The 17,254-nt window shown below is 41.2% G+C and overlaps 1 protein-coding gene across 1 annotated transcript in view; it reads right to left on the minus strand.

The window, feature by feature from the left end:
* The window catches only part of LOC123990973 (hormonally up-regulated neu tumor-associated kinase homolog A-like), a 50,709-nt gene extending 43,116 nt beyond the window's left edge, over positions 1-7,593 (minus strand). Inside the window, exon 1 of the mRNA XM_046292042.1 lies at positions 6,802-7,593. Coding sequence (XP_046147998.1) covers positions 6,802-7,119 — 318 coding nt within the window. The 5' untranslated portion in view covers positions 7,120-7,593. The remainder of the gene's footprint in view (positions 1-6,801) is intronic.
* Positions 7,594-17,254: the final 9,661 nt, after the last annotated feature.

Here is a 17,254-nt window from a genome sequence, read left to right on the forward strand (position 1 = left end):
AGGCATCAAAATCAAATTAACTGAGAAATATTAACAAATGCTATAGATGGAAGGAAAGTAGTGTAGAAATCTACCAAAAAACTATTAGGCAACAACAAATTAGGGCTGGGCGTTATGGCCAAAATATTATTGGATGGTATGACAGTGTTTTTTAAAAATTCTATAAGTTCTACATTTGCTTTATGAGTAGTGAGTGACTCGAGGGTGCTTTATGAGTAGTGAGTGACTCGAGGGTGCTTTATGAGTAGTGAGTGATCCCAGGGTGCTTTATGAGTAGTGAGTGATCCCAGGGTGCTTTATGAGTAGTGAGTGACTCGAGGGTGCTTTATGAGTAGTGAGTGACCCGAGGGTGCTTTATGAGTAGTGAGTGACCCGAGGGTGCTTTATGAGTAGTGAGTGACCCGAGGGTGCTTTATGAGTAGTGAGTGACCCGAGGGTGCTTTATGAGTAGTGAGTGACCCGAGGGTGCTTTATGAGTAGTGCGAGGGTGCTTTATGAGTAGTGAGTGACGAGGGTGCTTTATGAGTAGTGAGTGACCCGAGGGTGCTTTATGAGTAGTGAGTGACTCGAGGGTGCTTTATGAGTAGTGAGTGACCCGAGGGTGCTTTATGAGTAGTGAGTGACCCGAGGGTGCTTTATGAGTAGTGAGTGATCCCAGGGTGCTTTATGAGTAGTGAGTGATCCCAGGGTGCTTTATGAGTAGTGAGTGACCCGAGGGTGCTTTATGAGTAGTGAGTGACCCGAGGGTGGCAACATTCTAAGTGACTTCAGTGTCTTTTTCCATTCTGATTGGTTTATACTGTTCAACTTCAACCAAAACTCATTTCAGATTTTTATAATTTCCTGCACTCAATTGACAGTGGTGGAAAAAGTACCCAACCAGGCTTTAACTTAGCCTGGTCCCAGATCTGTTTGTAGTAGGGCCAGTGGTGGAAAAAGTACCCAACCAGGCTTTAACTTAGCCTGGTCCCAGATCTGTTTGTAGTTGGGCCCAATTGTCTTGAGGAAAAGTAGACACGTGAAAAGAAAACGACTCAAGTAAAAGTGAAAGCCACCCAGTAAAATACTACTTGAGTAAAAGTCTAAAAAGTATTTGGTTTTAAATGTACTTAAGTATCAAAAATAAAGTTATGAATAATTTCAAATTCCTTATATTAAGTAAACTAGATGGCGCCATTTTATTTTTTCTTTATTTACGGATAACCAGGGGAACACTCCAACATTTAGACATAATTTACAAACAACGCATTTGTGTTTAGTGCGTCCTCCAGATCAGAGGCAGTAGGGATGACCAGGGATGTTCTCTGTTTAGTGAGTCCTCCAGATCAGAGGCAGTAGAGATGACCAGGGATGTTCTCTGTTTAGTGAGTCCTCCAGATCAGAGGCAGTAGGGATGACCAGGGATGTTCTCTGTTTAGTGAGTCCTCCAGATCAGAGGCAGTAGGGATGACCAGGGATGTTCTCTGTTTAGTGAGTCCTCCAGATCAGAGGCAGTAGGGATGACCAGGGATGTTCTCTGTTTAGTGAGTCCTCCAGATCAGAGGCAGTAGGGATGACCAGGGATGTTCTCTGTTTAGTGAGTCCTCCAGATCAGAGACAGTAGGGATGACCAGGGATGTTCTCTGTTTAGTGAGTCCTCCAGATCAGAGGCAGTAGGGATGACCAGGGATGTTCTCTGTTTAGTGAGTCCTCCAGATCAGAGGCAGTAGGGATGACCAGGGATGTTCTCTGTTTAATGAGTCCTCCAAATCAGAGGCAGTAGAGATGACCAGGGATGTTCTCTGTTTAGTGAGTCCACCAGATCAGAGGCAGTAGGGATGACCAGGGATGTTCTCTTGATAAGTGTGTAAATCTAACGAGTACCTCTGTTTGTCAGAGAGAATGTATGGAGTAGAAGGTACAGTATTTTCTTTCGGAATGTAGTGAATAAAAGTAGTCAAAAAAAAACAAAAAAAACAATAGTAAATTAAAGTACAGATACCAAACAAAAAAAATGAAGTAGTACTTGAAATTATTTTTACTTAAGTACTTTACACTACTGCTCAGTAAAGATAATTTCCCCACAGCCAAGTAGGGCTGCACTATATGGGCAAATAACCTAGGACTTATTTTTAACAAAATGTTGCAATTGAAAAGAAAAGGGCAACCAGTGAAGAACAAACACCATTGTAAATACAACCCATATCTATGCTTATGTAAATACATATTTATGTTTGAAATGTCTTTATTGTTTTGAAATTTCTGTATGTGTAATGTTTAATGTTCATTTTTATTGTTTATTTCACTATTTTATATTATCTACCTCACTTGCTTTGGCAATGTTAATACATGTTTCCCATGCCAATAAAGCCCCTTAAATTGAGAGACGCAGAGAGAGAGAGACACACAGAGAGAGAAACACAGAGAGAGACAGACATAGAGAGAGAGAAACACACACACACAGAGAGAGAGAGACACAGAGAGAGACACAGAGAGAGAGAGACCCTGACACACAGAGAGAGAGAGAGAGAGAGAGAGAGAGAGAGAGAGAGAGAGAGAGAGAGAGAGAGAGAGAGAGAGAGAGAGAGAGAGAGAGAGAGAGAGAGAGAGAGAGAGAGAGAGAGAGAGAGAGAGAGAGAGAGAGAGAGAGAGAGAGAGAGAGAGAGAGAGAGAGAGAGACACAGATAGAGAGAGACACTGACACCCACAGAGAGACACAGAGAGAGACACTGACACACAGAGAGACAGAGAGGGACAGAGACCCTGACACACACAGAGAGACAAACACACAGTGGAGTTGGGGTGAGGTCACTACTAGACAGCAGAACAGTCTGTATGTTTGAGCAAAGCCACTGAAGAGACCTCTTCACAGCACAGCCACTACCCTGCACGTGGTACAGAACACACACTGCAGTAAATATTGACAATAGTCAAGATGGGTTTTGGGAAGGAAATGTGTGTGTGTGTGTGTGTGTGTGTGTGTGTGTGTGTGTGTGTGTGTGTGTGTGTGTGTGTGTGTGTGTGTGTGTGTGTGTGTGTGTGTGTGTGTGTGTGTGTGTGTGTGTGTGTGTGTGTGTGTGTGTGTGTGTGTGTGTGTGTGTGTGTGTGTGTGTGTGTGCGTGCGTATCTCTCTCTCTCTCTCTCTCTCACTGTGTTGGTTGGCCATCCACACCTGGCACTATAAGAGCCTATTCATAATGATAACATTAAAATGTGTTATTAACAGCTCAGATTAAACAGAGATGATAACATTAAACAGAGATGATAACATTAAAATGTGTTATTAACAGCTCAGATTAAACAGAGATGATAACATTAAACAGAGATGATAACATTAAGGTGTGTTATTAACAGCTCAGATTAAACAGAGATGATAACATTAAACAGAGATGATAACATTAAAGTGTGTTATTAACAGCTCAGATTAAACAGAGATGATAACATTAAACAGAGATGATAACATTAAAATGTGTTATTAACAGCTCAGATTAAACAGAGATGATAACATTAAACAGAGATGATAACATTAAACAGAGATGATAACATTAAAATGTGTTATTAACAGCTCAGATTAAACAGAGATGATAACATTAAACAGAGATGATAACATTAAAGTGTGTTATTAACAGCTCAGATTAAACAGAGATGATAACATTAAACAGAGATGATAACATTAAGGTGTGTTATTAACAGCTCAGATTAAACAGAGATGATAACATTAAACAGAGATGATAACATTAAGGTGTGTTATTAACAGCTCAGATTAAACAGAGATGATAACATTAAACAGAGATGATAACATTAAGGTGTGTAGACCTATCAGTCATTTAACAGCTCAGATTAAACAGTGATGATAACATTAAACAGAGATGATAACATTAAACAGAGATGATAACATTAAGATGTGTTATTAACAGCTCAGATTAAAGGCTTTCCACCAGTACATGTGTTATTATATATTAGACCTATCAGTCATTGTATAGTAGACATATCAGTCATTGTATAGTAGACCTATCAGTCATTGTATAGTAGACCTATCAGTCATTGTATAGTAGACCTATCAGTCACTAGTAGACCTATCAGTCATTGTATAGTAGACCTATCAGTCACTAGTAGACCTATCAGTCATTGTATAGTAGACCTAGTCAGTCATCAGTCATTGTATAGTAGACCTATCAGTCACTACTAGATACCAGTCATTGTATAGTAGACCTATCAGTCATTCATAGTAGTCAGTAGTAGACCTATCAGTCATAGTAGACCTATCAGTCACTAGTAGACCTATCTAGTAGTCAGTCGCTAGTAGACCTATAGTCACTAGTAGACCTATCAGTCATTGTATAGTAGACCTATCAGTCATTATATAGTAGACCTATCAGTCATTATATATAGACCTATCAGTCATTGTATAGTAGACCTATCAGTCACTAGTAGACCTATCAGTCATTGTATAGTAGACCTATCAGTCACTAGTAGACCTATCAGTCATTGTATAGTAGACCTATCAGTCATTATATAGTAGACCTATCAGTCACTACTAGACCTATCAGTCATTGTATAGTAGACCTATCAGTCACTACTAGACCTACCAGTCATTGTATAGTAGACCTATCAGTCACTAGTAGACCTATCAGTCATTGTATAGTAGACCTATCAGTCACTACTAGACCTACCAGTCATTGTATAGTAGACCTATCAGTCATTGTATAGTAGACCTATCAGTCATTGTATAGTAGACCTATCAGTCATTGTATAGTAGACCTATCAGTCACTAGTAGACCTATCAGTCATTGTATAGTAGACCTATCAGTCATTGTATAGTAGACCTATCAGTCACTAGTAGACCTATCAGTCATTGTATAGTAGACCTATCAGTCACTAGTAGACCTATCAGTCATTATATAGTAGACCTATCAGTCATTGTATAGTAGACCTATCAGTCATTATATAGTAGACCTATCAGTCACTAGTAGACCTATCAGTCATTGTATAGTAGACCTATCAGTCACTAGTAGACCTATCAGTCACTAGTAGACCTATCAGTCATTGTATAGTAGACCTATCAGTCATTATATAGTAGACCTATCAGTCATTGTATAGTAGACCTATCAGTCACTAGTAGACCTATCAGTCATTGTATAGTAGACCTATCAGTCACTAGTAGACCTATCAGTCACTAGTAGACCTATCAGTCATTGTATAGTAGACCTATCAGTCATTATATAGTAGACCTATCAGTCACTAGTAGACCTATCAGTCACTAGTAGACCTACCAGTCATTGTATAGTAGACCTATCAGTCACTAGTAGACCTATCAGTCACTAGTAGACCTATCAGTCACTAGTAGACCTATCAGTCACTAGTAGACCTATCAGTCACTAGTAGACTTATCAGTCACTAGTAGACCTATCAGTCATTATATAGTAGACCTATCAGTCATTATATAGTAGACCTATCAGTCATTGTATAGTAGACCTATCAGTCACTAGTAGACCTACCAGTCATTGTATAGTAGACCTATCAGTCACTAGTAGACCTATCAGTCATTGTATAGTAGACCTATCAGTCATTGTATAGTAGACCTATCAGTCATTGTATAGTAGACCTACCAGTCATTGTATAGTAGACCTATCAGTCATTGTATAGTAGACCTATCAGTCATTGTATAGTAGACCTATCAGTCATTGTGTCTATTTATATGTGAAGTGTCTATTTATATGTGAAGTGTCTATTTATATGTGAAATGTCTATTTATATGTGAAGTGTCTATTTATATGTGAAATGTCTATTTATATGTGAAGTGTCTATTTATATGTTTCGTGTCTTCATATGTGAAGTGTCTATTTATATGTGAACTGTCTATTTATATGTGAAGTGTCTATTTATATGTGAAATGTCTATTTATATGTGAAATGTCTATTTATATGTGAAGTGTCTATTTATATGTGAAGTGTCTATTTATATGTGAAGTGTCTATTTATATGTGAAGTGTCTATTTATATGTGAAATGTCTATTTATATGTGAAGTGTCTATTTATGTGAAATGTCTATTTATATGTGAAATGTCTATTTATATGTGAAATGTCTATTTATATGTGAAGTGTCTATTTATATGTGAAATGTCTATTTATATGTGAAGTGTCTATTTATATGTGAAGTGTCTATTTATATGTGAAATGTCTATTTATATGTGAAGTGTCTATTTATATGTGAAGTGTCTATTTATATGTGAAGTGTCTATTTATATGTGAAGTGTCTATTTATATGTGAAATGTCTATTCATATGTGAAATGTCAATTTATATGTGAAGTGTCTATTCATATGTGAAGTGTCTATTTATATGTGAAGTGTCTATTCATATGTGAAATGTCTATTTATATGTGAAGTGTCTATTTATATGTGAAATGTCTATTCATATGTGAAATGTCAATTTATATGTGAAGAGTCTATTCATATGTGAAGTGTCTATTTATATGTGAAGTGTCTATTTATATGTGAAGTGTCTATTTATATGTGAAGTGTCTATTTATATGTGAAATGTCTATTCATATGTGAAGTGTCTATTCATATGTGAAGTGTCTATTTATATGTGAAGTGTCTATTTATATGTGAAATGTCTAAGTTTTTAATAGTACTGTAACCCAGTTATCAAAGTTGTCAAACTCAGGAATAAATCCTCACATCAAGTTGACTGGTAAAATGGGTCACCTGACAAAAAAAATCAGTGTTTTTCGTCCCTTGCTGAAAATAATCATTCCACATGCATGGAAAAATGGAAAAAAAAGTATTCATGCATCAGTAAAAACGGTCAACTAGCTCTACCTTCTCTCCAGTCATGGCGTGAAGTCCCTCTCGGACTTTAGCGAAGGAGCCCTCTCCAAGTTTCCTCCCGATCAAGTAGTTTCCGACCCGCTTAGTGTGGTAAAAATTACGGAGGATATCCGCAGCAGGACTGCCTAGAGAAACCGGGATAACGTTCTCCGGGGTAGAGGCCGGGGCTTTACTCCCGGGGACAACGTTCTCCGGTGTAGAGGCCGGGGCTTTACTCCCGGGGACAACGTTCTCCGGTGTGGAGGCCGGGGCTTTACCCCCGTGTAACCGGGGACTATCGACAACCATGTCAACGCCAGCGGCTGTCATAAAAACTCCCAACAGTCGAACTACAAAAGCACGGTTTATTTTCAGCCTTTAGAGAAGTTTCCAACTGTCCGTTCTCGTTGTCCCCTGCGCTCTAAACCTGGCAGGTCCGGTATGTGAGCAGCATCTGAAGTCCGACAAAGTCCCGTCTGCCCGTCCTGTCCGTTGTCCCCGTTGATTGTATATAGGCCAATTTAACCGGAATCCGAGCCACCTGTTCAACCAACGCGTCAACATGCAGTGTGCGTATTTTCCAAGAGCTTGTCCCGAACTTGACGCGTCCAAACGTGTTCAAACACTTAAACGGTCTCATAAAGAAAATAGAAATCAAAATAGGCTTCTTGACTGAGAAATAAATATCTAAATATTTACAAAAGTTGCCAAAATGTGTTAAAAGGGAGTGTAAATATCCTTGTGTTGTTCATTAAACTTCTCTCTCGGTCACTCAATCAATCTTTTCTGGAGCTGAGCGTTCCTTTCCGGTGGGTGGTTATTGGACTTGAGACTGAAGAACGCTGTCGGGTTTGAAGCGACTTTCCCGGTTCAGTGGGTGGGCGTTACTTGTTTGTGAGAAAACGCTTCTGACTCGGTAACCGGGTTGGGCTGTAAGTCCTATCAGACACCGCGGCGGGAGCAGACGTGAGACCCCCCCCACACCCCCCTCACACCTCTCAAGTCAATTCAAAGGGCTCTCTCCTCTCCAAATACAGTAGCCGCCCCTGCAGCTCAAACAAAGGCTGGTCTAACTCTTCCGGAGACTGGATATGGGGATGATATCACCTGGCTCTCTCTCTTCCCTGATTGGAAGGTGACTCCTGGTAGCTCGAGAATATGGATCATGATTAATGAGTCTATTGATTTGTCTCGCTGTTTGGCGAGAGCCACCCTTCCTCCCCTCCTACAAAGGAGTCGTGTCTTGAATATAGATAACCTCGTGGTGTAAACTAGGCTATGTTATTAACCATGAATAGTCTATAAACGTAAGTTATGTGTTATGTTTAAGCTAATATGGGGTGGGGGGGGTTGCATGTTATTTTTTTAGGAACAAAGAAATGTGTTGATGTATGATGTTGAACGTTGCGTAAAAGGGCTGTGACGCGCCACTCCACACGATCAGCTCTGTTACCAAAATAACACGGAGAGAGACTCTGCGTACCGAATAACCAAATGAGCTACACACCAACATGCTTGTCTAATACAGTGATGTCTCAAGACAAATATGACAGTGTTCTGCTCTAAATTACATTCTAAAGACAATAACCATTGTGTTGTCTTTCTATGAGTGTGTTATCAGTGCAGTCAAACGCAAAGGATACAGCTATTTGCATCAGATGAGTTGGTCTTCAATACGAGAGAAGTTACACGCGGGGAAACTAAAACGGTTTCCCTTTTCTCCGTTTATTCATCACCGTGGAGAAACAGGCTGTTTTTAATTCATGAATTAATGATAATTGAAGTGAACAAAGAGCAACAGAGTCCCTTTGAAGGTCTCTTAATCTGAGAGGAATGAGCTCAGTCTCTATAAACACACACATAGTCTGTCAACACTTAAAGGTTTATCAGTCTGTCAACACTTAAAGGTTTATCAGTCTGTCAACACTTAAAGGTTTATCAGTCTGTTAACACTTAAAGGGTTTATCAGTCTGTCAACACTTAAAGAGTTTATCAGTCTGTCAACACTTAAAGGTTTATCAGTCTGTCAACACTTAAAGGGTTTATCAGTCTGTCAACACTTAAAGGGTTTATCAGTCTGTCAACACTTAAAGGGTTTATCAGTCTGTCAACACTTAAAGGGTTTATCAGTCTGTCAACACTTAAAGGGTTTATCAGTCTGTCAACACTTAAAGGGTTTATCAGTCTGTCAACACTTAAAGGGATTATCAGTCTGTCAACACTTAAAGGGTTTATCAGTCTGTCAACACTTAAAGGGTTTATCATAGTCTGTCAACACTGAAAGGGATTATCAGTCTGTCAACACTGAAAGGGATTATCAGTCTGTCAACACTTTAAGGGATTATCAGTCTGTCAACACTTTAAGTGATTATCATAGTCTGTCAACACTTAAAGGGATTATCAGTCTGTCAACACTTAAAGGGATTATCAGTCTGTCAACACTTAAAGGGTTTATCAGTCTGTCAACACTTAAAGGGATTATCAGTCTGTCAACACTTAAAGGGTTTATCAGTCTCTCAACACTTAAAGGGATTATCAGTCTGTCAACACTTAAAGGGATTATCAGTCTGTCAACACTTAAAGGGATTATCAGTCTGTCAACACTTAAAGGGTTTATCAGTCTCTCAACACTTAAAGGGATTATCAGTCTGTCAACACTTAAAGGGATTATCAGTCTGTCAACACTTAAAGGGATTATCAGTCTGTCAACACTTAAAGGGATTATCAGTCTGTCAACACTTAAAGGGATTATCAGTCTGTCAACACTTAAAGGATTTATCAGTCTGTCAACACTGAAAGGGATTATCAGTCTGTCAACACTGAAAGGGATTATCAGTCTGTCAACACAATGGTGGAACAAACTCCCTCACGACGCCAGGACAGCGGAGTCAATCACCACCTTTGAAACCCCATCTTTAAGGAATCTAGGATAGGTTGTAATCCCTCTCAACCCCTAAGTTTTAGATGATTGTTTGACTGTCCCACTGGATGTCTGTCAACACTGAAAGGGATTATGACTTAAATGTAAATGTAAATGTAACACTGAAAGGGATTATCAGTCTGTCAACACTTAAAGGGTTTATCAGTCTGTCAACACTGAAAGGGATTATCAGTCTGTCAACACTTAAAGGGTTTATCAGTCTGTCAACACTTAAAGGGATTATCAGTCTGTCAACACTTAAAGGGTTTATCAGGACTATCGAGTCCCAGTTTCTGTGGACTGTGATTTACACTTAATTCACTGCAGTGTGTTTCAGTGTGCTTGAAACAAAAGTATACATCTCACACACCTGTACAGTGTCAGATATAGTGTTGAAATCTATCCCCTCACACACCTGTCAGATATAGTGTTGAAATCTATTCCCTCACACACCGGTGTCAGATATAGTGTTGAAATCTATTCCCTCACACACCTGTACGGTGTCAGATATAGTGTTGAAATCTATCCCCTCACACACCTGTCAGATATAGTGTTGAAATCTATTCCCTCACACACCTGTACGGTGTCAGATATAGTGTTGAAATCTATTCCCTCACACACCTGTACGGTGTCAGATATAGTGTTGAAATCTATTCCCTCACACACCTGTCAGATATAGTGTTGAAATCTATTCCCTCACACACCTGTCAGATATAGTGTTGAAATCTATTCCCTCACACACCTGTCAGATATAGTGTTGAAATCTATTCCCTCACACACCTGTCAGATATAGTGTTGAAATCTATTCCATTTGGGGGTTACATCCCAACATTACACTTGATAAGCAAAACTGTTTAGCATAGAAATACCGTATTTTTGTCACAATAAAAAGAAATAATCTTTATTCATTAGGAAAAATATGAATAATTTTCCACCTATGAGGTCACTGTCTGCAGGAAAAGCATTTTAAGACAACAAGAGGCGTTGCCATGGTGCAAATCATGATCAATCAATCAATGAAATTACCATATTTTGGGCGGAAGGTTGTTAGAGAACGGTTAAAAATGTTGTTGTTGTTTTTACCATATTTTGCTAGTTCATTTTGTTAAATGTTTTGGGAAAAAACTAAATCATTTAATTATTCTTGTCATTTATAGCCTAAGAAATGTACTATTTAATTTTTCTGTCTGCTGCAAAGTGTCAGCTCAGCACATTGCCATAGTGGCTACCACCTTGCTTTGTCTCCTGGACCTTGCTGTCTAGACACTGACGAAATCAGACAAGACGACCAAATATGGAGCTAAAACAAGAATGTGGCGCCATCTATTGGTAGACTTATATATTACGATCTCAACAATGATTTCTTCAATACCCGAAGTTGTATTGTAGTGATGAATGAACCAGCCAGGTACGCTATGTATGTCAGCCATATATATCTTCAATATGACTGATATTACAAGGCTATTATATTCTATTAGCAGTTACAAAGTTACTTTGGACCATACCGTAATAGCCTACATGCAGCGATATGAGTTGCCTAGACTGTTAAATGGCTGCCCTGGGGGTCTCCACCACAGAAGACCTGATGAGGATCAGCCTGGAGGGGTCTTCTGTCGAGGAGTTGTGGATCCTGCCGTGGACCGTTGGCTGACCTCTAAGCCAGACGGCCGACATACAACAGCAGCTGGACATCTGACATCCTTCGCGTCTTGTCGGGTCAATGTGTGATTATTTTGGTGGTATATGCTGTTGCACAGATGTGGTCCCCCTTAGTACACACGCAGTATAAATATGTATGTTTTAAATTGTTTGTTAAAAAACTGTGTTACATTTTTCACTCCTAAATTAATTTTTAAAATTTAGGAGCACATGTACTCCTTGGGAAAAAAGTTAGCGTCGAGCCCTGTGATGTATTGGGCCGTACACACTACCCTATGTAGAGCCCTGTGATGTATTGGGCTGTACGCACTACCCTATGTAGAGCCCTGTGATGTATTGGGCCGTACGCACTACCCTATGTAGAGCCCTGTGATGTACAGGGCTTTACGCACTACCCTATGTAGAGCCCTGTGATGTACAGGGCTTTACGCACTACCCTATGTAGAGCCCTGTGATGTACTGGGTCATACGCACTACCCTATGTAGAGCCCTGTGATGTACAGGGCCGTACGCACTACCCTATGTAGAGCCCTGTGATGTACAGGGCCGTACGCACTACCCTATGTAGAGCCCTGTGATGTACTGGGCCCTACCCACTATCCTATGTAGAGCCCTGTGATGTACTGGGCTGTACGCACTACCCTATGTAGAGCCCTGTGATGTACTGGGTCATACGCACTACCCTATGTAGAGCCCTGTGATGTACTGGGCTGTACGCACTACCCTATGTAGAGCCTTGCGGTCGGAGGCCGAGCAGTTGCCATACTAGGCAGTGACGCAACCAGTCAGAATGGGATGCTCTCGATGGTGCAGCTGTAGAACCTTTTGAGGATCTGAGGACCCATGCCAAATCTTTTCAGTCTCCTGAGAGGGAATAGGTTTTGTCGTGCCCTCTTCACAACTGTCTTGGAGTGCTTGGACCATGTTAGTTTGTTGGTGATGTGGACACCAAGGAAATGAACCATACCCTGACCCATACCCTGACCCATACCTGACCCATACCCTGACCCATACCCTGACCCATACCTGACCCATACCCTGACCCATACCCTGACCCATACCCTGACCCATACCCTGATCCATACCCTGACCCATACCCTGACCCATACCTGACCCATACCTAGACCCCCTGACCCATACTCTGATCCATGCCCTGACCCATACCCAGACCTATACCTGACCCATACCCTGACCCATACCCTGATCCATACCCTGATCCATGCCCTGACTCATACCCTGACCCATGCCCTGACCCATACCCTGACCCATACCTGACCCATACCTGACCCATACCCTGATCCATGCCCTGACCCATACCTGACCCATACCTGACCCATACCCTGACCCATGCCCTGACCCATGCCCTGACCCATACCTGACCCATACCTGACCCATACCCTGATCCATGCCCTGACCCTGATCCATACCCTGACCCATCCCTGACCCATACCCTGATCCATCCCTGACCCATACCCTGACCCATACCTGATCCATGCCCTGACCCATATCCTGACCCATACCCTGACCCATACCCTGACCCATACCTGATCCATACCTGACCCATACCCTGATCCATCCCTGATCCATACCCTGACCCATACCCTGATCCATCCCTGATCCATCCCTGATCCATACCTGACCCATACCCTGATCCATGCCCCCTGACCCATACCCTGACCCATACCCTGACCCATACCTGATCCATACATGACCCATACCCTGATCCATCCCTGATCCATACCCTGACCCATACCCTGATCCATCCCTGGTCCATCCCTGATCCATACCTGACCCATACCCTGACCCATACCCTGACCCATACCTGATCCATACCTGATCCATACCCTGATCCATACCCTGATCCATACCCTGACCCATACCTGACCCATACCCTGATCCATCCCTGATCCATCCCTGATCCATACCCTGACCCATACCCTGATCCATCCCTGATCCATCCCTGATCCATGATCCATACCTGATCCATACCTGACCCATACCCTGATCCATACCTGACCCATACCCTGACCATGTTAGTTTGTTAGGTGATGTAACCAACTCCACGTATCCCCCCCCCCCCACGGACACCCACACTTCAGGTTAACTCGGTTTTTATCTGCAGTAAAATATATAAAACAGTGATGACAGGAATTGGCAGGACGGTCACAGCCACACGTTCACTGGTTAGGTAGAACACAAGATATCTGGTAGTAATGATACATGTCCTCAATGTGAAGTGATATTCATCCATAAATACACAGCACAAGTACAACTCTTTTTATATAAACCTTTTAAGGTAGTAAGAAAATAAACATTGTTAGGGTTGCGTAAATTCGAATCTGGTATCAGGATAAATATAACAATGAGTCACCGATGATTTTATACTATGTATTTTTTATTAGCTAAGTAATAAATGGCAAATGCAACGTTCGTATATTCGGGCTCACTGTGATACCACGCAGGGCAGAACAGAGAACTGACGGGATGTAGGGAAACTGTATTCTTTATACTGTGATACCACGCAGGGCAGAACAGAGAACTGACGGGATGTAGGGAAACTGTATTCTTTATACTGTGATAGACAGTTCCAACCCGTCTGTTGGCCTATCACAGTAGAGACTGGGCGTGGTTTAGACTTGCCCAGCCTATCGCAGGCGCTCAGGCAGGTCCCCGCCTCCTTGGAGTCCTCCCTCCATCGATGTATAGATTCTTACTGTTCTGGTATCACCCCCTAGTTATAACAGTTGCTCAGTTCCTGCTATTGTGTTGTTCAGTATTTTTCCATCTCAGTTAAACCTCGTGATGACCACCCCTCCCTATCACAACTTTGTAAGATACAGCAAGTCACACCATGTGCTCAATTATTGTTACACACAAACACAAGGACAAAGCATCTGCTGGGCTGTTATCTACAGTTTTGCAACATGCAGGTCACACCATGTTACTCAGTTCTCATCACACACAAACAGGCAAGTAGCAAGCAGTTGTTTCATCTCATAATGATGCTCCAGTGCACAAATGCAGACACCTCACACAACCAACATCAGATGATATTTAATCATATATATCTACTGGCTATAATGTAAAATACAGGATCCAACAACATAGCTAGCGAGACATTGTCGTGCAGAGACCAACGGTGCTAGTTAGCTCGTCGTTAACATGGCTAGTTATAGACAGCAAAGACGTGGTTCACTTGCTGAAATAGCTCTTCCGATACATTAACGGCAAAATAAATATATACATAGTCACATTTGCTATTGACTTTAGGATATATGAACCAGTTTTCCAAAAACATTATTGTGTTATACTGTTTTAAACCGTTTTTATATACAGAGGAAGCACACATGAACCTCTCTCTCTCAGACTGAGGAGGGGGCAGACCAACTTCCCAAATAGGGGAGAAGCACTCAAAACCCACTAGTTGTTCTTTCAAAGAAAATAATACAAGTAATGTAATGTCGGAAGACCTCTCATATTACCAACCTTACTGCAATGGCAGCAAATATATATTTGTATTAATTCAGTAGCACATAATGAAAGGAAACTTTATTTAAAAACACCCCTTTTCCTGGATTGAATGGCTTCACCCGCAAACTGCTGCGTTCTTTGATATCTACATTTTGCGCCCAAGGTTGATGGAAACTACATTTTCACTTTGTTACAGTGATGTGGACACCAGGGAACTGTCCCTCTTCACGACTGTCTTGGTGTGTTTGGACCGTACTAGTTTGTTGTTGATGTGGACGCCAAGGAACTTGAAGCTCTCAACCTGCTCCACTACAGCCCCGTGGGTGAGAATGGGGGCATGTTCGGTCCTTTTCCTGCAGTTCACAATCATCTCCTTGGTCTTGATTATGTTGAGGGAGAGGTTGTTGTCCTGGCACCACACGGTCAGGTCTCTGACCTCCTCCTTATAGGCTGTCTCATCGTTGTTGGTGATCAGGTCTACCACTGTTACCCTTTCCACCTGGGGGCGGCCCGTCAGGAAGTCCAGGATCCAGTTGCAGATCCATCAAATACAGACGGAATATAGACAAACAATACAGACAGATTATAGAATATAGACAAACAATACAGACAGATTATAGAATATAGACAACAGAATATAGACAAACAATACAGACAGATTATAGAATATAGACAACAGAATACAGACAGAATACAGACAAACAATACAGACAGATTATAGAATATAGACAACAGAATAAAGACAAACAATACAGACAGATTATAGAATATAGACAAACAATACAGACAGATTATAGAATATAGACAAACAATACAGACAGAATATAGAATATAGACAAACAATACAGACAGAATATAGAATATAGACAACAGAATACAGACAGAATATAGAATATAGACAACAGAAAACAGACAGAATATAGACAACAGAATACAGACAGAATATAGAATATAGACAACAGAATACAGACAGATTATAGAATATAGACAACAGAATACAGACAGATTATAGAATATAGACTGCAGAATAAACACAAACAATACAGACAGAATATAGAATATAGACAACAGAATATAGACAGAATATAGAATATAAACAACAGAATACAGACAGAATATAGAATATAAACAACATAATACAGACAGAATATAGACAACAGAATATAGACAGAATATAGAATATAAACAACAGAATACAGACAGAATATAGAATATAGACAACAGAATACAGACAGAATATAGAATATTGACAAACAATAGAGACAGAATATATTGACAAAGAATTTCCTAATCCACACCCTATAAATAGCTTATTCCTGATCCTGTGTTACAACACTGGAGTTGTGGGTCTGATACCTGTACACTCTGTTCATACTGTATAGAACTGTAAAGTAGCTTCATCTGATCCAGACCAGCTCATTTAAAAAAAATATTTCACCTTTATTTAACCGGGTAGGCAAGTTGAGAACAAGTTCTCATTTACAACTGTGACCTGGCCAAGATAAAGCAAAGCAGTTCGACACTTACAACAACACAGAGTTACACATGGAGTAAAACAAACATACAGTCAATAATACAATAGAAAAACAAGTCTATATACAGTGAGTGTAAATGAGGTAAGATAAGGGAGTTAAGGCAATAAATAGGCCATGGTGGTGAAGTAATTACAATATAGCAATTAAACACTGGAATGGTAGATGTGCAGTAGATGAATGTGCAAGTAGAGATACTGGGGTGCAGAGGAGCAAGGGCAGGAGCCTCCTGTTTCTGTAGTGTGAGGCAGCTTGATGTACAAGTACACCCCCTGGACAGGACGCTCTCTGGACAGGACGCTCTCTGGACAGGACGCTCTCTGGACAGGACGCTCTCTGGACAGGACGCTCTCTGGACAGGAAGCTCTCTGGACAGGACGCTCTCTGGACAGGACGCTCTCTGGACAGGACGCTCTCTGGACAGGAAGCTCTCTGGACAGGACGCTCTCTGGACAGGAAGCTCTCTGGACAGGACGCTCTCTGGACAGGAAGCTCTCTGGACAGGAAGCTCTCTGGACAGGAAGATCTCTGGACAGGAAGCTCTCTGGACAGGACGCTCTCTGGACAGGACGCTCTCTGGACAGGAAGCTCTCTGGACAGGACGCTCTCTGGACAGGAAGATCTCTGGACAGGAAGCTCTCTGGACAGGACGCTCTCTGGACAGGAAGCTCTCTGGACAGGAAGCTCTCTGGACAGGAAGCTCTCTGGACAGGAAGATCTCTGAACAGGAAGCTCTCTGGACAGGACGCTCTCTGGACAGGACGCTAGTCTATAGCAGAGCCTTGGGATTAAAAGCCTCTGAAATTATACATTTGACCAGTGACAACTTTTTGAGCTGCAACAATTTTACCTGGAGGTCAGCTGTAGATTTGGATGTTTAAAA

This window comes from Oncorhynchus gorbuscha, linkage group LG02 (genome assembly GCF_021184085.1).
Source record: "Oncorhynchus gorbuscha isolate QuinsamMale2020 ecotype Even-year linkage group LG02, OgorEven_v1.0, whole genome shotgun sequence".
NCBI classification, from domain to species: Eukaryota; Metazoa; Chordata; class Actinopteri; order Salmoniformes; family Salmonidae; genus Oncorhynchus; species Oncorhynchus gorbuscha.